Source organism: Typha latifolia, chromosome 9, assembly GCF_019914945.1.
Source record: "Typha latifolia isolate L0001 chromosome 9, TyphaL0001v2, whole genome shotgun sequence".
NCBI classification, from domain to species: Eukaryota; Viridiplantae; Streptophyta; class Magnoliopsida; order Poales; family Typhaceae; genus Typha; species Typha latifolia.
This window is the reverse complement of record NC_133094.1, coordinates 1,632,628-1,653,198: the sequence shown is the minus strand read 5'-3', so window position 1 is coordinate 1,653,198 and position 20,571 is coordinate 1,632,628. Positions and strand designations below refer to the sequence as shown.

At 36.3% G+C, this 20,571-nt stretch overlaps 3 protein-coding genes across 16 annotated transcripts; 2 read left to right on the top strand and 1 right to left on the bottom strand.

The window, feature by feature from the left end:
* The first annotated feature begins 1,148 nt into the window (after positions 1–1,148).
* Positions 1,149–8,019, top strand: LOC140795763 (putative E3 ubiquitin-protein ligase LIN-1). Its single transcript, XM_073148523.1, has 7 exons — positions 1,149–2,311; positions 2,433–2,568; positions 3,392–4,365; positions 5,093–5,237; positions 5,322–5,573; positions 6,768–7,077; positions 7,654–8,019. Exons 1-7 carry the CDS (start codon positions 1,302–1,304, stop codon positions 7,761–7,763), a joined length of 2,937 nt encoding a protein of 978 aa, XP_073004624.1. The 5' UTR covers positions 1,149–1,301; the 3' UTR covers positions 7,764–8,019.
* Positions 8,020–8,674: 655 nt separating this feature from the next.
* Positions 8,675–14,964, bottom strand: LOC140795699 (OVARIAN TUMOR DOMAIN-containing deubiquitinating enzyme 11). Of its 13 annotated transcripts, none has more exons than XR_012110344.1 (11): positions 14,640–14,817; positions 14,395–14,473; positions 12,971–13,182; positions 12,504–12,577; positions 11,811–11,865; positions 11,595–11,669; positions 10,752–10,825; positions 10,574–10,656; positions 10,100–10,184; positions 8,990–9,046; positions 8,675–8,927 (listed from the first exon to the last, which is right to left on the bottom strand). XR_012110344.1 is itself a non-coding variant. In XM_073148417.1 (11 exons), exons 3-11 carry the CDS (start codon positions 13,133–13,135, stop codon positions 8,884–8,886), a joined length of 678 nt encoding a protein of 225 aa, XP_073004518.1. In that variant the 5' UTR covers positions 13,136–13,182; positions 14,395–14,473; positions 14,640–14,964; the 3' UTR covers positions 8,675–8,883. The 13 variants fall into 13 exon arrangements, 10 of the variants coding, with proteins under 10 accessions (XP_073004518.1, XP_073004516.1, XP_073004520.1 ...); XR_012110343.1 differs by having other exon boundaries at positions 12,971–13,158; XR_012110345.1 differs by having other exon boundaries at positions 12,971–13,167; positions 14,640–14,776.
* Positions 14,965–17,315: 2,351 nt separating this feature from the next.
* On the top strand, positions 17,316–20,475 carry LOC140794683 (alkaline ceramidase-like). Of its 2 annotated transcripts, none has more exons than XM_073146814.1 (3): positions 17,316–17,363; positions 18,391–18,665; positions 19,753–20,475. In XM_073146814.1, exons 2-3 carry the CDS (start codon positions 18,409–18,411, stop codon positions 20,267–20,269), a joined length of 774 nt encoding a protein of 257 aa, XP_073002915.1. In that variant the 5' UTR covers positions 17,316–17,363; positions 18,391–18,408; the 3' UTR covers positions 20,270–20,475. The 2 variants fall into 2 exon arrangements, with proteins under 2 accessions (XP_073002915.1, XP_073002914.1); XM_073146813.1 differs by lacking the exon at positions 17,316–17,363 and adding an exon at positions 17,381–17,926.
* The last annotated feature ends 96 nt before the right edge of the window (positions 20,476–20,571 follow it).

The window sequence follows — 20,571 nt, the reverse complement described above, 5'->3', positions numbered from 1 at the left end:
AAAAGAAAAAACAAAAGAATATATTCTATACCACATTGCTCAAGTAACTCTTTACTTAAGATGGCAGCCTAAATTCTGAGCCAAGTATACGTAACAGTGGAGAGTTGCTGTCTCCATGATGGATTCTGAGCCCATGCGTCCATTGGAATGTTTGTCTTCTACTTGGTATGAGAGAGAAGAGAGAGAGAGAGAGAGAGAGCCCATGCGTCCATTGGAATGTTTGTCTTCTACTTGGTATGAGAGAGAGAGAGAGAGAGAGAGAGAGAGAGAGGCCAAGAGCAAGAGCAAGAAGTATCTTGTTGCAATGTGCCCTAGATGTCCTCTCTTCTTGGCTTTGATGACAGTATCTTTTTAATTAATGTTATAGTGCACAATGGGCTATGTACCTCAGGGCCATAAACAAGGTGAGAAATTAAGGTGACTAGTTGTTGTTTGGCATTATGAGGGTGTCTTAACTTATGCCACATCTCAGCATACATGCACATGCATGCATGCAGATAAAACACACAAGTTTGAGTTTGAGTGATGGTAAGGAAGATTAAAAAAAAAAGAAGAAGGTATATTTCTAGCTTATGGGAATGGGAGTCCTATAGTTTAAATTAAGAAATAAACTTAAATTTTATCTACAAAATTTGGACTATCTTGTAAATCCTAGTAAGTGACATGATTTAAATCTTGATTTATATATCCTTAGTAGATATTAGAAACGCCTTTTCACATTAATTATAGAATCCAAAAGATCAAATAATATATATATATATATATATATATATTATTTATATATGCAGTACTTGCTTAGATGGTTTGGCATGCACTTGCACTTTTGCTTTTTGAGTTGTTAACTTACCTATAAAGTCTGAATAGTGGGGAGCATAATCTTGGTGGTAGCTGACATGGCAGGTCACCATCTCCCGAGACACGTGGGACCCAATAGCCAGGTCATCATGTACGTCCAATCAGATGGTGCCATGTCAATTTTTGTTGCTGCTGTGCCTGTCAGTCAGTTGCTCACATGCTGAAACCTTCCCATGTGCCCGGGAGCTTCCCGCCAAGTTTGCCGAACCCCAACGGTCTTCTTATCTACTTTTCAAAAAATAAAATAAAAAATATAACCCAACGGCTGTTTATTTACCGTTCCAGCTGAAGACCAAAAACAAATGCTTGTCTTCTATAACACCACCTCTCCTTTGTCTCCATTCCCTTTTCCCTTTGTTCTCTTCTCTCTCCCTCTCTCTCTCACACTCTCTCCAAATGCCTCACGAAACTAATCTTTACCACCTCCAAATCCAAGAGACCCATCAATGGCTTCTTCTCTCCGAGAACTCCTGACTCAGGAATCCACCCGCCACCAAACACCTCGCAAGTCCAAGAAACCCACCACCCCAAAGACCCCTTCCTCCATCCCCAACTCCTCCATCTGCGGCGATAGCCGCAGCCTCGACGGGCCCTCTCTTCGCCGGTCATCGACAAGTGCGTCCTCCGCCGACTTCGTGGCCTACACACTGCCCGCCGATGAAGACCACACTGTCGACGAATCGGCCGCTCAGGCCGTCATCTCGATCCTCTCCGGCTACGCCGGCCGGTTTTTGAAAGACGCGGCCTTCCGGCGTAACCTCCGGGAGAAATGCGCGGCGTGCCTGGCAACGGCGAGGAAGGGCTCGGCCCACGCCGTGCTCACCAACCTCGAGCTCGGGATCGAGAGCATTGAGCGCCTCGCTGAGGAGGGAGGCGTCGGGACTGCCGGAGACGGCGCGTGCAAGGACTCCAAGATCCGATCATTGCGCAACTCGATCCGACTCTTGAGCATCGTCGCCTCGCTCAACTCGCCGAGGTCGCGAGGCGGAAGGTATACCTGCGGGATGCCCAACTCACACCTCTCGGCGTGTGCGCAGCTCTATCTGGCGGTCGTATACAAGATTGAGAGGAACGATCGGATCTCTGCGAGGCACCTCCTCCAGGTGTTCGTCGACGCGCCTTACCTCGCAAGAAAAAACCTTCTTCCAGATCTCTGGGACCATTTCTTTCTCCCCCATTTGTTGCATCTCAAGGTGTGGTATCACAAAGAGGTGGAGCTTGTCTCAGGGTGGGATATAGAGGATAGGGACCAAAGATTGAAGGGGTTAGATAGAGCTTACAATGATCAGATGAACGTGGGTACGGCTCGGTTTGCGGTCTACTATAAGGAGTGGCTCAAGGCCGGGGCGAAGGCTCCTCCGGTGCCTTCGGTGCCGCTTCCATCGAGACCCAGTTGCCGTGAGGTGTGGGGCAAGCGGTCGGTTTCGTTGTCGCAGAATTCTGTCAATAGAAGCCTGTGTGTGAGATGTGCCTTCTATCTGTTTGATTTTGTGCCTAGCAGATAGATAACAATGATTTTTTTTTTCCGTTACTTTTGTTATGAGCTTGACGATTTACACTGTTGGATAATGATGAAGGTATCAAGCAGTTTTCGGTTCGTCGTTGGAACAAGAAGATTTTGGGGATGGACATTTGGTTGGTGATGTTAAATTAATCATGGAGAGGGATTTGGATTCTAAAGAAGACATCTGCAAGCTGGAGGACCTTGTTCATGTGAGTCAAAATGATTTTAATACTTTCACACATTGAAAGCTATTGATGGGGTTATATAAAATGTATAATAAAAACCTACCTAATTTTTTTTGATTGCTTATATGTGTTAACACTAGTGAGAAATTTATGTTTTTGATAGCTTATATGATATAGTTGGTGCGACAGCTGTTTGGCCCCAGTGAACTCTAATTATATATTTGGTGGGGACTGCTGGACACAATAATTGTTTTTCCTTAAAGGCATCTACCTATCCTTTAAATTAGCATTCATGCATAGAGAAGAGCTGCATAGTGTATCTAGTTCATTTCATCCTATTTGTATACAATGAAGTAAGTTAGTTGCTAATTGTTCTGCTTGAGTTTGTTTTAGTGCATATTCTAGAGCTCTTCTTTTGGTAATCCATATCCGTATGTAAGATTATTTTAGCTTTTGAGGGGTATATGGAAGGGTTGCTCTACTCTGCATATTTTTGCTGTGCAAGGCTTCAGAACCAGCATCTGTAACAGTGCCCCTTTGTTTTCTATTTCCTCTTGTTTAGAATAAAAAATGCCTAACATTTCATCATTACTATTTCAATATAATACCTCATTCTGTACATGACTTCTGAAGATTATACTTGGAATCCTTGTTAAAGAGCTTGAGGCATGTGAGGTCATAGATATATTTCCTGTTAGTAGTTCCAAGCAGAAATTCCAAGGTTATTGTGCCTTAATTGTCTTTCTAGACCATTGATGGTAGCAATAGTTGTGCCACTAAAGATAATAACTCATCTATTTAGATTCATGAAAGTTTCTCAAGTTCAGTTTGTTTTCTGAGTAGACAGAGTAACAGGGTGCTTCAAGAAAGGAAATCTGGCTATGCTGAGGAACATCAAATTCCTGAAGTAGCACCAGCACCACGTAGATCCTATTCTTTCCGATTATTCTCATGTCGCAGCGATTCAAGTAGAGATTTAATCCATCATCCAGAAATTCCGAAGAAGGATCCTATCCCAGTTTCCAGAGAACCAGACGGCCATGCACCTGTAATAACTCTAGAACGAGCCATTGCTCTGATCTCAAACTCGGAGAGTCTTAGTGAATGTGAGCTTGCAGTGCATGTAGTTGCCAAAGCTTGGCTGAACTCACATGGAGACTCTGTCTTGGAGACAACATTATCATCATCATCTGTGATTGAAGGGCTTTTAGAAGTAACCTTCACTTCTAAAGATGAAGAAGTATTGGAATTGGCAATCTCCGTATTGGCGGAGTTGGTTGCGAGGAAGGAGGTAAACAGACAGGTAGTACTGAATGCAGACCCACAGCTTGAAATTTTCTTGAGACTGCTCAGAAACAGCAATCTTTTCTTAAAGGCAGCTGTAGTTCTTTATCTACTTAAGCCTAAGGCTAAACAGATGCTCTCCTTGGATTGGATACCGGTAATATTACGTGTTCTGGATTGTGGGGATCAGATGCAAACGTTGTTTACTGTACAATGCCGTCCAAAAGTAGCTGCCTTCTATTTTCTCAATCAGCTTCTTATGGGATTTGATGTTGACAGAAATGTCGAGAATGCAAAACAGATGGTTTCCCTTGGTGGATTGGACATACTGATTAGAAGACTTGAAATGGGTGATGCTCGTGAGAGAAAGAGCTCAGTTTCTCTCTTAACCACCTGCATTCAAGCTGATGGAAGCTGTAGGCATTTCTTGGCAACTAACATAAAGAAGGAAGCTGTTGTTCAACTTCTTCTAGGAAACCAGCTTAAGTCTAGCGGTGCTGCGCTCACTTTGCTGAGCGAGCTGGTCTGTCTTAACAGGTACTAATGAACTTAATACTGCTTTCTATAGACATTTCTTTCTCAATTAACAGTTTAAGTACTTTCAGCTATTATTTTAGTCTTCTCTTTTAGTAAATATGGAGTTACAAACTTGCAGTCATTCTTCTGCAAAGAAAGTCAGTTTGAGATCTAGATTGAAAGGAAAAGCCAAATAAACAACCTATTTTCTTCTCACATCTTAGTAAAATAACTATTATTGGCTTTTCTTAAAGCATTTTCTGACCCATTGAAATAGTTATATACTTGCATGTACATGCATAAATACACCCATATAGACATTGGTAGTGATGTACATACATATATTATTTCACTCTACAGTTCTGTTATGAGTTGCTGATCAATAAGCTCCAATCATCATATACCTAAAAATATTGAAGCCGCTAAACTGCAGGATAAGATAAACCAAACTTGTAGATCACTAGTTTTTGCCCCAAATCAGCTTTAATAGAAGAGCTGTTTGTTTCCTCTGAAAGGCCATGTATGTATACCTAATAAATGCAAAGAACTGACAATTAAGTACCTGATGGATTTTTTATCAGTAAATGAGAAAAAAGTTCACTGCATCTAGTCATGATCTAATTTTCTTACTTCTTTTTTCTCCATCTACTTTAGTGAGGCACATATGAACTGCATGGCTAAAATTTAGTCAGCTTGACTAGTTTCAAAATACTCTAACTATTGGTGGAAGTTTTGTTTCTTAAAACAGAACAACTCAGATCATCAAGTTCCTAAAGGAGCTTAAGAATGATGGTTGCTTGAATACAATGCATGTCCTGTTGGTCTATCTCCAACAAGCTCCACTTGCACAACGCCCACTAGCTGCAGCTATTTTATTACAGCTTGATCTTCTGGTATGTCTTTGGGACCATTTTCTAAATAAACAGAGTCCCGACTTTAGATATATGCACAGATCCCATATCGTGGTTATGTTGCAGGGAGATCCTTTGCAGTACAGTGTTTATAGAGAAGAAGGACTTGATGCTCTTATAGCAGCCTTGGAGCACAACTTACATAACAAGAAAGTTCAAGAACAGTGTGCCAGAGCGCTTTTGCTCTTGGCAGGTCGTTTTTCATGCTCAGGGGAGGCAACGGCAGAGGCATGGCTACTTAGAAGAGCAGGAGTGGACGATAGTCCTGCAGGCTCATTTAGCAGCAAAGACATTTTTAGAGATAAAAGTACAAGAATGGTATGCTTTCATGCTCTAAAGAATATTTTACTTTCTAAACAACACAATCCATAAACATATCAAATAAGAAAATATCGACTGCTCAAAGTGAAGTTTCTTAAGGAAATATCGACTGCTCAAAGTGAAGTTTCTAATTCCATATGCCCGAGTTATGCAGAGTTCTGTTCATCTTTTCTGTAACTTGTGTAGTACATATTTTGTACATGAAACTGGTCTAGCAGTATAAAAAATATGTAATTCCTTATACGTGGATGATGGATCACATCAGTGCACATTGTACTAAACATTAATTATATGAGGACTGTCATTTCGTTGTGTCCGGTTAACTAAATAAAGTGCAACGAAGGAAAAGGTTGCAAGGTTATACAATATGCTTTATGCACTAAATGCTTGAAGAACTTTTTACATCTCTAGTCTATTATACTAGTGAAAACGCAACATTTTAGCTATAAATGTGCATCTTGAAGATTATTATAAACTTTAATGGGGCTTGACGGGTGCCCCCGTAGTTTGAGAAGGATTACACTTCTCGACACCAATCATAATGAATGTATTGAGCCATAATATATATATTCATCGACAAAAGATTAACTAGAAGTATATTTGGAAACATACGTGACAAATATCAATTGATAGTTGTATCTTTCTCTAGTAAATCTGTTGACCTGACTGTCCTAAAGAGCACCCTCTTGTTTTAATTTCTTTTCCGAACCTTTGTTTCATTTAGGAATATATATACTTACTAGTCACTAGAATCATTTTATTCAGATTTTAGATTTCGTTGTGTATGATAAATTTTATAACTGAGACAATGTACCATTCATACATCTGCAATGAGGTTCATATTGGTTCAGGTAAAAGCTTAGTTCTTTTGTGTAATTCCTACATTTGAGTTCTTGGTTGTTCTCGAATCAATATTCATCTGAGAACTTTGAAATTTTTTCCATTCTGTGTTAAGCATACCAAGTTGAAATGTTAATGTCTTGGTAACTTCATTTGACAGGAACTACAGAATTGATTTCATTCCCTTTTATCAGGTCTCTACTTCTCATATCTAGTTCTGCCATTGCCTGTTAACTCTTCATTAATCTAATCAACATTTATCTTTAAGTTGAACTATTGAATAAATTTTTGATGAATATACTTTATCCTGGTGACATCTTTTTTGCTGACATGAATGACAATGATTACCAGGAAGAGGAAAAGGTAACAGAAGAGTGGCTAAAGAATCTGGCAATTGTCTTGCTAGCTGGAGGTAGCAAGAGGTTTTTGGTTGCACTATCTAATTGTATATCTGATGGTACCCCAAATTTGGCCCGATCATGCCTCGTCACAGTTGCATGGATAAGCAGCTCACTCTCCTCACTACATAGTTCCAACAGTTTCCAGCCTTTGGCATGCTCCATTCTTGCACCTCGATTGTTGGAGAGCTTGAACTATGATAGGTCACTCGAAGAGAGGGCGTTGGCTTCACTCTCACTGATTAATTTTGTACGACATCCAGGTAACATAATCTACTCACATTGTCATCAGCATTTTCTTTGGAGATGATCTACAACTATTATGCTATCTTGCTGTGTTCATTTACTCTTAAAATAGACTTCAGCCACCATTGTTAATCATTCTGCAATCACTTGATAGATCAGCTCTTGATAATTGATTTAGCATTTGTCTTTGCTGAAGTATTTCTTCATAAGTTTGCCAAAATGAATGCTAAAATATTTTCTACTTTCCTTATTCCAAATACAAATGAAGTTTGCCTCTTAAAGGATGAATTTTGGCTAGCAAGTAATCAAAATCGACATGTTAGGGTTGCCATGTTTTGACAAGTGAAAAGCTTTTAAACTCGTTTCAACAGAAGATTCTACAATGCGGTCAAATTGGTTGAAGTGCTGCAAATGGTTAGCTCGGTTGAATACTTGGGACTTTTGATTCTTTTTTTTTCCCATCTTGTGCTTAATTTTGGAACATCGCATTAGTCATTTTAAATATAAATTGTCTGCTATTCATGCACAGAATAAAGATGTCACGATTAGTAGAAATTATTTTTGTACACTAATCTGATTACTTTGTTCAACAGAATGCCTCCCTAAACTTTTTCCATTAGATGAAGAGACGATTAGCTCATTGCAAGATCTCACCGAAGTGACTTGGACTGCAAAAGAGCTCCTCTTTGCTTGCTGCAGATGATGTAACAACTGTAGAAAAATACGAGTTGCAGTAATAAATGCATTTAGCGTGTTGATTTTGAGTTTATCTGCAGTGTTACATATTGGTGAATATATCTTGTATTCTTGATACGTACAGTTGAAGTCCTTTTCTTGTAGCCATCAGCATTTGCCTGTGGATTTTTTGATGTTCTTATACACGGTCACAAGTTTGTAACTGTAACTTGTCGTTATGTAATCCTTTTTGGTATACGGCGAAGAGGAGAATTTTTTTTCCATGTTTCACCTCTTATTAGATTTCTCCAAAAAAAATTTTAGTTTTTCTTTTTGTTGTCATTTGAGAGCTCTAAGACCAGATATGTGGTAGAAAAGTAACCAATCCTCCTTAGATACTTGGTCTCCATCAAATTTTAGTCTAAATTTATTATTTCAAAATAAATTGTTTAAAGCCATCGCGCCATCAAACAATTTATTAAGCCGAATTAAACCATTAAGCCGAATCACAAAGCAACTTTCTTCGAATTAATTATTTGGGATTAATAAAGTCGATTTAATGACCTTGTTAATTGTAGGGAAGGTAACCACAAAATTTACTGTAAGTTTTGCTATAGCCACAGGGATACATTCAAATTCAGAGTAGAAGTTCACATGGCATGAGATTATCTGCAGCCAAGAAAATAGGAACTTCCTAAAGTGGAGCATTTTGCAGCTTGTAATTGGCTATCAAGTTTTCTTTTTAAACATTTTTAAAATTCTTTTTAAACGTTCTTCATTTTAACTGCTGGAACATGACAATCATGAGCCCTCAACTCAAATCTGTCCCAGAAGATACTGCATTCAAAGACAAATTAACAAACTCTGTCATGCTGTTTGGAGTTATAGTCACCAATCTCTGTCTGCAAATTTAGAAGAAAGTTGATATGCAAGAGTAAATGACACCAAGAACATCACAACTGTATCATTTAAAATATGAGAATGGAAGACCAAAAAAAAACTGTAAGTTTCAATTAAAGAACAAAAGAACGAAAAGAACCCGCTGTACAGGAATCATTCAACAATGTATTTCACTGAGTTTGCCAAGGAATTGATCCAGTGGAGGCTGCGATGGAACAAGCAATTCTTCTACAAGAAATGAGCAGCCTCTAGAAAAGCCAATGCTTTCTTTTATTTACTCGAGTTGGAAGATCTGCAAAGTGCACATACCGTAAATTGAAATTCTAATTCACAGGTAAGACTGCAAAAACTCACCATCAACTGCATACAAGGAATTGTAGTGTACTTCACTCCAAAAACTCAGCCAAAGCTCTGCAATGCAGGAATAAGGTGTATAAGTACTAAAGATCAACCGTGCGACGGTTTCAAAATGTAATTCCAGCCTAATTATTACTATTATGGCATCATCTTGTTTACATTTGAAGTTGCTCTGCTAAAGGTTTTTGGAAAAATAAAGCTGTGAAGAGTTAATACAAGATTTATTATGAAACTTTACTAATTTATAGGAAGACAGATAAAGATGACTGAACATGGATATGGATGCTTATTGACTAGATCAAATAATTCAGTTCCCTCTTATGTCCATTTGAGAGTTAGTATCTCCAATGCATATGATGTATGTGGTCACTGGTCACCAATCTGTCCATGCTCAAAGAATCCATTAATTAGAGTTCAAGATGCATAATGTATCGGGTTACATAGTTGTCAGGTAACCCATTTGATAAGTGTGTCATATTCATGCACTAAATGGATGTATTCATGTTGGTGTGGAGGTGACCGACCCAAACTAACCTAACCTGACACAATTGCGACGCCTACTAACTTACATTCAATGTGCATGCTTGAGTATTTGCTGCATATGCACGTTGTTTGTGCCTAGGATTTCTCTAACGGTGGTGTTCAGGTAAGTGCATTAATGATGCCTGTTTCCACATACTTTTAGCAATTCTTTGCCTACATGTTTTACCAAACAGGCAACAAGTACTTGGATGGCACTTCTCTTCCATGGACATGAACTAGTATAGCTGTGGAGCATCTTGACTAATAGATAATTAAGGTAAGTCACTTTGAAAAAAGAGCTCAACTTTCAAAGTTAGACCTCAAGGCAGAACAATCTAATTTTAGATAGGCAATCCACACTCACGTTGGTGTAAAGTATAAAGCTGATGGAAATCAAACATGCCTTAAAAAATCAAAATGGATGCATTATTGCTCTGTTTGGCAATGGAAAGAAAACTTTCTAGAATGGTTCAGCATTCATCATTGAAACTAAATCTGTTTAGACAACAAGATTTGACATCAAATATATGATAAATGCTTCAGCAATGGATATCAGTGATGATCCATAAAGATTGCAGCCTTTACCTCTTGTAGGATGTTGATCCCTGGGAACAATTTCAATAAAGCAAGTCTCTCTAAATGATGTAAGTAGACAAATTTTGGCGCCAAACTGTAAGGAGAAAGTAGATTTTAGATGAATTTGAAAAAATATCAACTTTAGAAGATCATACTTACTGTTAAAAGGTCGCAATAACATAAGAATTACTATGATATAAAAAGATGAAACAAAGCATGTACTATTATCAATAATGATTTAGAAAGTAGTGATCAATGTATAAAGCACATGGCCATCATTATCTTGAAAATAATAGGGCAGCATAATATTACAAGTTGGTAAGAGTCATCTTCCTTCGAAAATTTACCAGGAATAATCAATTAATTGACAGCATATAATATTTTATGTTACTAAATATCCTACTTACAGAAAACCAACTTAAGAGTGAAGAGTGACATTATCTGCGACATATAATATTTTATGTTACTAAATATCCTACTTACAGAAAACCAACTTAAGAGTGAAGAGTGACGTTACTCGATCTGCAGCAGCTTGCAGTGTTAAGTGATCTCCCCATTCCCCAGATCTAAGTCATAAGAGACACTACAGTTAAGTGCTGCACAACTAATATATGTTTTTCATCATGTGAATGTGAGATGGGAAGAGCTGAGAATTTTGAACCTTTTCATGCTTTTCAGGTATGCCTTATAATCCATTGGAACGTAGCCTTCATAATATTTTCTGAATTGCTTAAGCTAAGAAAGAGAAGGAAAACTATTACCACCATATACAACCTGAAGTAAATGTGAGATACACCAGAGATAGTAAGTTTCATGTATCTCAGGGGTCATATTAATATGACTGGATTAGGCACTAATCAAGTGGCCCAAGACCATCAAATCTCTGATTCACACAGTAGTTCATATAGATTCAGAAGAAACTGGACTCCATGAAACAGGGAAGTTTAGTAATAGTGTAATACTACCTTTATTGCCTTTTTTTCTTGTAATAAATTTGCAAACAAGCGCATGAATGTTGTATGAAATTTTCAGCTAACCACAAAAGCAATATAGATACTCTGAATTACCTTTCTGGTGCCAAGAAATCCAATCAGCACAAAGTACTATTGACTCCTCTAAGTTTATTGATCAATTTTATATGGCTGATGAATTGACACATAACAGTACTTTAAAAGCACAGCATACTGGATAGCAACCTTTAAAGATTAATTAAGACTTTAAAGTCAGAATCTTTTATAAGTAGTCTAATGCAGATCTGATATTGACTAAGATCAGAACTGGCTTTTCCATGAAAATTAACCCTTGTCCTATTTTAAATACCTAATGTCTTAACAGCTCAATAGAAAAAACAAGAATTAAGGGACAATACATATAAGGTGGCAAAACATATGAGCCTACTAGTCAAGAAGCTTTGCTTACACTTTTTCTGTTTCTTTGCTTCTGTAAATCAATATAATTCCATGACACAGAAGCAAGGATTCAACATGTTAGACAAGAGAAATACCTGCTTTTCAACTGCCTTGCGCACATGTTTGTGATAGTCAGGATTACGAAAAATCTGATCTGCCAAAGCTCGAAACTGTGCCAAAACAATACAGAGAGAATAAAGAGTCAATTATGAACAAGTCATAGAACAGAATCAAATGAATCTCCTCTAGATTCTACCCATCATGGTGTAAAGTAGCAGGCACTTTCTAGTGCATCACTCTGTTTAACAAACCTGACAATTTCCATCCCCTTCAACTTGCAGTTCAGCTAAACCATATGCTTTAAGTCTGTCATTGTCAACAAGACTTCTGATGAGGATTCATAATAGAGAATGAAAATTCTGCTAACACAACAATTTGTTGAATTCATGAATTGACTTGTGCTTTAGCAGATGTATCTTGATAAAGCTGCTTATGTAGTCTCTAGAGAATCTTCGTTTTCAATCACTCAGATATATCATCTCTGAAGTCATGAAGTTTAAGTCTGTTTCATGAAAACTGACCTTCGTTATAGACACTAATATCTAACGAAACATGCTTGCCAACTCCTAATATTCAATATAACAATTCACATTTTGATATTGTTTTATGATTATGATGAAGTTCATCATATGGCAGACATCATTGGAGCAATATTCAAACTAGTTTTGCAACTATGATAGCTGAGTGTTATTGGTAAAAGAAATTGTGGTAAGTTGACATAGCTTTACAATCAAATCTACTCCGTAAACGCATTTCAGGAAAATGAGAAAACACAATCCATAATTACTGCTTAAAAGAGGTGCTAAAGTGGAGCAAAGCACTGGATGAAGTATCACAAAAAACCAAACAAATCAGCAAGTTGAGTAACACATCAATCCAAAGGAAAGTTTGTTTTACTTACAGGGGTAAGGGACAAGAGACTGATGTATGCTATAAGTTCATACCTTTCTAATAGTCTTTCGTGATCTAGCGTTGCATTATCAACGTCAGGAATTTTGCCATTAACTCGAGGGGTGTGCTGTTAATAAGGTAAATGTACACTCATCAGCATTCAGAAATAGTAATTTCAGTAAAAAAAACTACCACCACAGACTAATTAAAATTAAAAAAAAATTCTATAGAAGGATCTACACATGCATCTAATATAGACATTAATGGACACATCTGCAACATTACCAGAAGGCCAAATGGGACAAAAGACAGATCATATATTATTGCAAATAAACCAATACACAGAAAAATATAACCATCAGAATTATTGGCACAGAACTTGTAGGATATTGACATAGGGAAAGAAAAAGAAAACGTTAAGATAGATGACTTAGTGCTAAAGCTATTTTGCTTTCAAAGCTGTATAAAAGCAAATTAATAGGAAAAAAAAATAATTTGATTGTACAGGTCGAAATATTACTGGAATGGAGTCTAAATGAGATAGGCGCTTTCCAAGAGTTCTTTCATTGTTTTTACTTGCTTCTGCCAAAAGGCTGCCAATAGTAACATCATCCTCAGTCTCCTGTACTGTACTGCTCAAACTTGAGCTAGAGCTTTTACGGGCATAATCAGGATGTTCGGACATGCTATCTTAAACAGAGCATTTGCCTGGAGCAACTGAAGATTAGTCAGCTGCAGAAAATGGAGATCCAAGAGGAGACAACAACAGAGAAATAAATCAGAATACATATGTCTGCCTGCTCATGCATCTTGATTACAACTAGAATGTATTGCATCTTACTGGAATACTATAAGTTGACATTGATAAGAAAATATCAGAATAAAATGGTAGAATTGTAGAAGCCATGTATCAAATGCTTAAGGTGGAATCTAACATATGTTTTCTTCTCGTTTTTCTTCCAAAGCAAGTCCAGAATTAAATATTTCTTGTCAAGTAGTTAAAATAAGGAAAAGATGGGATTCACATAAAAAGCATTTCTACACCCCACTATGGCCACTCACATCATGAAAACATTTTAATTGTGAAGTCCCTTTTATTGGTGTTCAGTAAAAAATTCCTATAATGTCATGGCACGTTGCCATATAGAGAATCGCTGAGAAGGTATCAAAAGAATAAGGGCATCGAGGCCAGTGTACAGTAGGAAATGTGAAAGGAACTCACAATGAAGTGATGAACTTCATCTTTTAGGAGAAGGAAATGTTTTGTGATGAAGCAACTTGGCTTTAACATGTAATTTGACATCAAACAGGTAGAAATAGTAGTCCCATATTAGAATCCTCAGAGGGTCAACTATAAGAAGTTAACAAGAAATTATAATCCCCTAAGAACATATAATCTTAGATCTAGTGGCAGTCAGAAATGAACATTATTTTGTGATCTCGAATTCTTTTTTTCTTTGTTTCTACAGAAAATACAACTTCATGATTGCACGAGAAATATGGATTCGCTTAATCTAGAATGGGTGAAAAAGGAAGTCATGGGACAAACAACAGGAACATATTTTCTCATAATGAACAAAATAAGCTACCATAACATAAATAAAAAGCTAATCATTCTTACATAAGAAACGCATGACAGCTGCATGACTGAATCTTGTCATGCCTCCGAAAGTATCTAAGAACCGTATATTTTTCAGAGAGAGAAAAAAAAAACACAAAGTACCAATTTTCCATCAAAAAGATCTGTTTCAAAAACATAATCGCATACGAGCAAAAGAAAACCCCATTTCCTTAAGAAGAAAAGCAAATCACCACGAATTTCCTTGAGAACAAAAGGTACATACGAGCAACACCCAATTTGATGGCAACAGTGACGAGCCCAACAGATCGTCCAAATCCCAATTCAAATTTTCAACATAGGGGTCCCAAAGAAAGAGAGCTCACTTGGGGAAATAGGAGAGCAGGTGAGCGGAGAAACCCAATTCCTTACACGAACTGATTGAAGAGGAGTTGCAGAACCAATCTACAACATCAGTAGACACTAAAAAAACGCTGTTTTGGAAGTAAAGGATTGGAGACGAACAACTCCCAATCCGTAAATATATATATATATAAACAAATCAAGAAAAAAGAAAAGATTTGCTCAACGCCAAAAGACCATTAAAAGGTAGCTGCTTTAAGAAACATACCCGATTCCAATCCCACAGGAATTGACCGAAAACGGAGTCCACGGTAGAATTGGTTGAAGTCCAAGCGACGTAAACTCTCTTCCCTTCACTCGTTCAAGGCCAGAGTCTCAGCTAATTGTGCGCTTGTGATGTGCTCAGCGTTCATCATACCATCAATCATGGCTACAGATTAGCCACTGGAAAGTTTCACTATATCATAGCAATTTATATTTTACCAAAAATATTTCCGTCATAATGTAAGTTGTTAAATGCAAAATTCTTAAAGAAAAATAGAATTAAATCCTAATTAATTTTAGTGTTTTGGATCCTTCTTTTTGGGCCACATAATAATATATTTGGCAGTTATGCTATTTAAAAAGGTAATTGTGCTAATTAGGATCTTTTATGGCATCTGTAATAGATGTTCATGTTTCATATCGAATAATTTAATATTTTAAAATAACGGAGGTAACCATGAGAAATGGAACTTCTCAATGGCACATATAATATCTGATGATTGCGATAATTAATATCTTTCCAAGGGCATTTGTAATAAATATTTAATTTTTTCAAGTACAGGTGAATTTTTTTTTTTTTTGGAATTGAATACAATCTGATATAATTCCATATACAAATTTGATTGAATTTGGGTTGAGATTTTTCAATCCTTCTTTTGATCCGAATTTGTATATATTCTTGGAGATTTTAAGCAAAAATATAAAAGGATTGAAGAACAGTAATGTTGATTCGGATTAGGTTGGACCACTTTGTTGGATATTGGACTCGTTAGGTTAAGTTATTTATCTTTGTTAGCCTATTTTTATTTTAGCATTAGTCTATTTTTATTTCAGCTTATATGACTTAAGTTGTTTAATTAGTTGATTAGACCTTGTTTAATTATTTGGTTCGATTAAGCCGATTAGCCTCCAATGCATATTATAGAGTACAATTAGATTGGATCATACTTGAGTTAATTGGACATATTTTCCCTTAGTCTCTTTTCTCATCTCTCTCTTCTTCAACCTAGCTCTTCCTACCTCCATCAAGTCCTAGCTACCAAGCTACCTTGGTAGCCGATTGCCTTCCTTCTTGTTTGTCACTCCTCCCCTCCCCTTTGGGCACTCAGCATTTCCTCCCCTATCTTTTCTCTCTTTGCCATGTCCAGCCACCCCTAGTAACGTCCACAATTTGTCCTCGACCTCCACAAAAGACCACCGGTTGCAGCTCTCAACCTTAGTCGCAAGATAGCACCGCTGATCCTTGTCTTCGTCCCCTGCATCCTTGCGTCAAACCACCACTCCTACATCTTCATAAACTTCCTCATTCATTCCATATCAACCCTATCTATCCTCCCTATATCCATCCTTTATAGACATGTAAGTCCATCTCTAACTTTCTAATCCGAAATCATCTCCACCCTCTCCAACACTACCATCGAAATTTTATCATAAGTCCCAGATACATTCCTAATTTGAGAAAAGCGTGAATATTAAAAACGTAGATCAAGAGGTTACAGAATAAACCTATATGATAATTTTTTAATATTGAACGAATATTTGATGAATATTTCACACAAACTATATTCATGTAACCCCATCCAACCTACCCTCTAAGATAATATAGATATATATGTATTATTATGCACTAAAATTATAGTGTATTTTCATTTTCGTAAGTCAAGCTTACATTTATCTCATGGGTTGAGTTTTTTTTTTCCTTCCAATTTTGTCCTTGACTCGGCAATCAAAGCTTCCGGGATCAATGAATTTATATAAAAACTAAATGTGTTTCATAGTTTTGTTATATAATTTTTAGTTCTTGATCACTTGCATTTTTAGGACGAGATAAATTAATTATATTTATAGTTTTATATAATTTATATTTATTGAACATTTATATTTTACGATGGGATAAAGGTAGAACTGTAGAAGCGTTTGCAAATTGCAATCAATGAATTAAAAAAAAAGAAAACTATTTGTGTTTGACATTTACTTAATTTATAGTTATTGAATACTTATATTTTGTAAATTTTATAGTTAATTTACTTAGTTTCTAATTTATATTTAGTAAAATAATATAAGTTCAATTCAAACATATTACATATTTATTACACGGAACATAATTAAATTACAAAATATATTATAATTGAACTAATATTTATACATCAAGTTAGAATGCATTATAATACATCATAATTAAAGATTGACGCCATAGAGCAAGTTGCTAGGTATTTCGCTCATATAAACTAGGAACTAAGTAAACTAACTATAAAATTTATGAGCTATTTATGTAATATGTTGTAATTAAACAAATGTTAATTTGGACTTCAATTCTAATAAAGTAAATTGTCTGTTTATAGCTATACTAAATATTTTCTTCTTGTCCAAAGCAATGATACCATTAAAATCTTAATGAAAGAAAATCCTCATAATATCAAGGTGAGATGGTTATTCTATTTTTAAAACTATAATGAAAGACTGCAGATGAAAGAAGTAATATATTACAATAAATAATTTTTTCTCTATTCTTACAAAGCCTAATAAGTGACTTCTATGTACAATTTAATTAGAAAGAAAAAGAAAAAAAAAGTTTGAGTTATAAGGAAAACATAGATCGAAAATGCACTATATATATATATTTTTTTTTCTTCAAATTTTGTGAATTTTCTTGCTGTTTAAAACCCTAGTACAAGGCTATATAAAGCTCTCTCCTTTGCGCTCCCTTCGCGCCAACTCTACGCCGAAGGTAAAATTTCTCTTCCTCCCTCTTTGAAACCCTAAATCTGCCGTCTCTTTCAACAAAAAGTTTGCTTCTTTAGTTCCAAAATTTGATCTTTATGAAGAACTTGTTCTGGTATATTAGCACTCTAATCTCCGTGGAGATCCAAGTTTGGGTTTCGATGTTTCTTGGCGTTCTCTTTGGGTTCTTTCTGTTGAGAAATTCGTGCAAAATCTTCGTAGCCTTAGCGCTTTGATTGGTAGTGGTAAAGGAGCTTGAGGTTGGGATGGAGTTTTGAAGTCAGTGTTTGTAGAATCTGGTAATAGTGTTAGGAAAAACCTTTATCCTTGAGGTGGTTGTCAGAAGAATTTACCATGGTCCTTGTATATGCTGATCTATCTTTCCCTGTTCAGTTTTAGTTGTTATGTCACATATCATGATAGAATGGCCAGATTCTGTTCTTACCCTATCTTTTAAGGGATGTAATTTTGTTCGATATCAGTAAACTGTAACACCTCAGATTCTCAATTATGGAATTGAGATCATTTGAGGCTTTGCGGAAAGTAGTTTGCTCTTCAAGATAGGTTATGGTAAGTGGTAACCTCTCTCTCTTTTCACATAGCTTTTGATCACTGGAGAAAATTTGTAGCCCATATGATGTTCTCTAGTCACATGATGAGATCCTTTAGTGTGGACTACTTAAAATAGTGAATTCGTACAGGTATTCTTTAAAGAAACATATGGGATAGTACTGCTTCAAGTAATTTCATTTGTTACGTTATCTAGACATATGATATGAAAATTTTGAATTCGAAAGTTAGCTTTTAGTTTTGCACTGATAATCTTAGCATTGAAGAATAACTTAAGAATAATTTTCCTGGTGTATAAAGTAAAGACAACATAAAACACTGTCGAGAAAGAGAGAGAGAGGCAGAAATCAGGAACACAGAAATTGTGGGTCTGCTTTATTTGTTCTGTTCTTTTATGTGGATTTCCTGTGTTTTTTATGAGCTTATGATTGACAGACACTGCCATTGCCCTTGTTTTCTTGTAGTTTTTCTTTGCAAGTCGGATGGCAGGTTCAGTGGTGTCAACTTTTTGGGGCCCTGTCACATCCACTACAGATTTGTGTGAGCAGAACTATGCCTATGGCTCATATATCGCAGAATTCTACAACACCATATCAAATATCCCTTGTATTCTATTGGCATTCATTGGCCTTATAAATGCCATGTCGCAATGCTTTGAGAAAAGATTTAGTGTTCTCCATATTTCTAATCTGACACTTGCAATTGGAAGCATGATATTCCATGCCACATTACAACATGTGTAAGTTACTGTATTTTCACTTTCGGTATGTGCTTGATTTTTCTGTTACCATCACGGTATTCATCTTTAAGATTAATTACCAGCTTCTTAGTTATAGGACATGCCATATGGACATTTTTGTGACAATGATATTAATTCTTTAAATTATATATGCTAGTGATTTGCAGGAGTTTTGTGAATATCTAGTATTGCAGCCTATGATAATTGTCATTTAACTGATTTTGGAGCTTGATTACGTTTGTAAGAACACAATAATTGTTGCAATTTGACTTACATTTGGACATTTTTTAAAATATTATTACTATGATAATCTAATCCTTTACTGCAACTAGACATTGTGTATTTGGGTGTGAAGATTTGCCCTTCCAAGTATTTCTTGTTACTTTTGCATTACATTGATTAACGAGGTAGAATAAAGAAGGATGTAGTCAATAAGCAGAGACTGCATTTACATCATATAAATTTCATCCTTGCATACATGAGTAATGTTAGAATTGATTGCAGAATTAGCTATTTAGTTAACAGCTGCGGGTATGCATTGAGACAATGTGTAACTAGGTTGAAATGGTTTAGAGAAATCAGAAGGTTGAAATGGTTTAGAGAAATCAGAAGGTAGTCTGTTTAAACCTAGATCATCAGGAGGTAAATGTAACCTTCGACATATATAATGCGGTTTGAGTTACTCCTGTGCGCAGGGTATTTTGTTCCCCTCTACGGAAGGAAAATATGTGAGAAGAAACTTTGTTTATCATTGTGCCTATTCAGGAAATTGATATTTTTATATTTAAGACTCTCATTGGTACCATCTCTCGGTGTTCGAAGCAGCAAATAGTTCGTTTACCTCATTAATCATTTCCTCATGAGAGGGTGACTTGATATCCATTATCTTGTCCTCATGTTCTGTCTTTATAAATGTATCCTCTCCTTTTCTTATCTCCTAGCCTTAGTCAACCCTATAGTCATTTACATTGCTTCAAACAGTAATCTTCTTCAGTGCCATACACTTGATGATCTTTACAGATTGCTGGCTGAGTGTCTTAAACTTTTTGTACTTCATATTAACCTGATCGCCTTTTAACAATTGCAGACTACAGCAGAGTGATGAAACACCGATGGTATGGGAAATTCTCTTATACCTCTATGTCCTATACTCACCAGACTGGCATTACCGGAGTACCATGCCAACTTTCCTTTTCCTGTATGGTGCTGCATTTGCAATTTTTCATTCTCTGATACGTTTTGGAATAGGATTCAAGATACATTATATTGGCCTCTGTCTTCTCTGTATTCCTCGGGTGTACAAGTACTATATACAAACTAAAGATGTTGCTGCTAAGTATCTTGCCAAGCTTTATGTCACAACTCTGATTTTGGGGACATTGTGCTGGTTATTTGATCGCATCTTCTGCAAGGAATTCTCCCATTGGTACATCAACCCACAGGGTCATGCATGGTGGCATGTGCTCATGGGATTCAATTCATATTTCGCAAACACTTTTCTAATGTTTTGCCGAGGTCAACAACTGGGATGGGATCCCTGGGTCGTTCACGTCTTTGGTTTCTTCCCTTATGTGAAGATTCAGAAGCCTAAGAAGCAGGAGTAGATCGAAAAACTTGTCTGCAGATTTGATGACAGTTAAATCTTTTGACTAGAAGCTAATGCTTCTTTCAGCTTGAAGGCCACCACAGATTTCAAGTTATACTGAGTACTGACCATTCAACTTGTAGTATTGAATAGCATGGATTGCTGTGTACCATATTTACTAGTACATTTTGAGATAATCCAGAGTCTGGTCCTCTTTTTTTTCCCCTTTTTTTTTCTTTCTTTTTGTTTGTTTGGTAAGATGTGGTTTTTGATTCATTATTTATTTGAACTAAGCAAATCTGATGATATATATATATATAT

Excerpts from the sequence above, each read along its gene's own strand:
- LOC140795763 (XM_073148523.1), top strand. The coding sequence starts at position 1,302 with ATGGCTTCTTCTCTCCGAGAACTCCTGACTCAGGAATCCACCCGCCAC. Across the intron at positions 2,569-3,391 it reads AGCTGGAGGACCTTGTTCAT|AGTAACAGGGTGCTTCAAGA; the intron begins GTGAGTCAAAAT and ends CTGAGTAGACAG. Across the intron at positions 4,366-5,092 it reads GAGCTGGTCTGTCTTAACAG|AACAACTCAGATCATCAAGT; the intron begins GTACTAATGAAC and ends TTCTTAAAACAG.
- LOC140795699 (XM_073148417.1), bottom strand. The coding sequence starts at position 13,135 with ATGTCCGAACATCCTGATTATGCCCGTAAAAGCTCTAGCTCAAGTTTG. Across the intron at positions 12,578-12,970 it reads CTCATTTAGACTCCATTCCA|CACACCCCTCGAGTTAATGG; the intron begins GTAATATTTCGA and ends CCTTATTAACAG. Across the intron at positions 11,866-12,503 it reads CACGAAAGACTATTAGAAAG|ACTTAAAGCATATGGTTTAG; the intron begins GTATGAACTTAT and ends TGACAATGACAG.
- LOC140794683 (XM_073146813.1), top strand. Across the intron at positions 18,666-19,752 it reads CATGCCACATTACAACATGT|ACTACAGCAGAGTGATGAAA; the intron begins GTAAGTTACTGT and ends TAACAATTGCAG.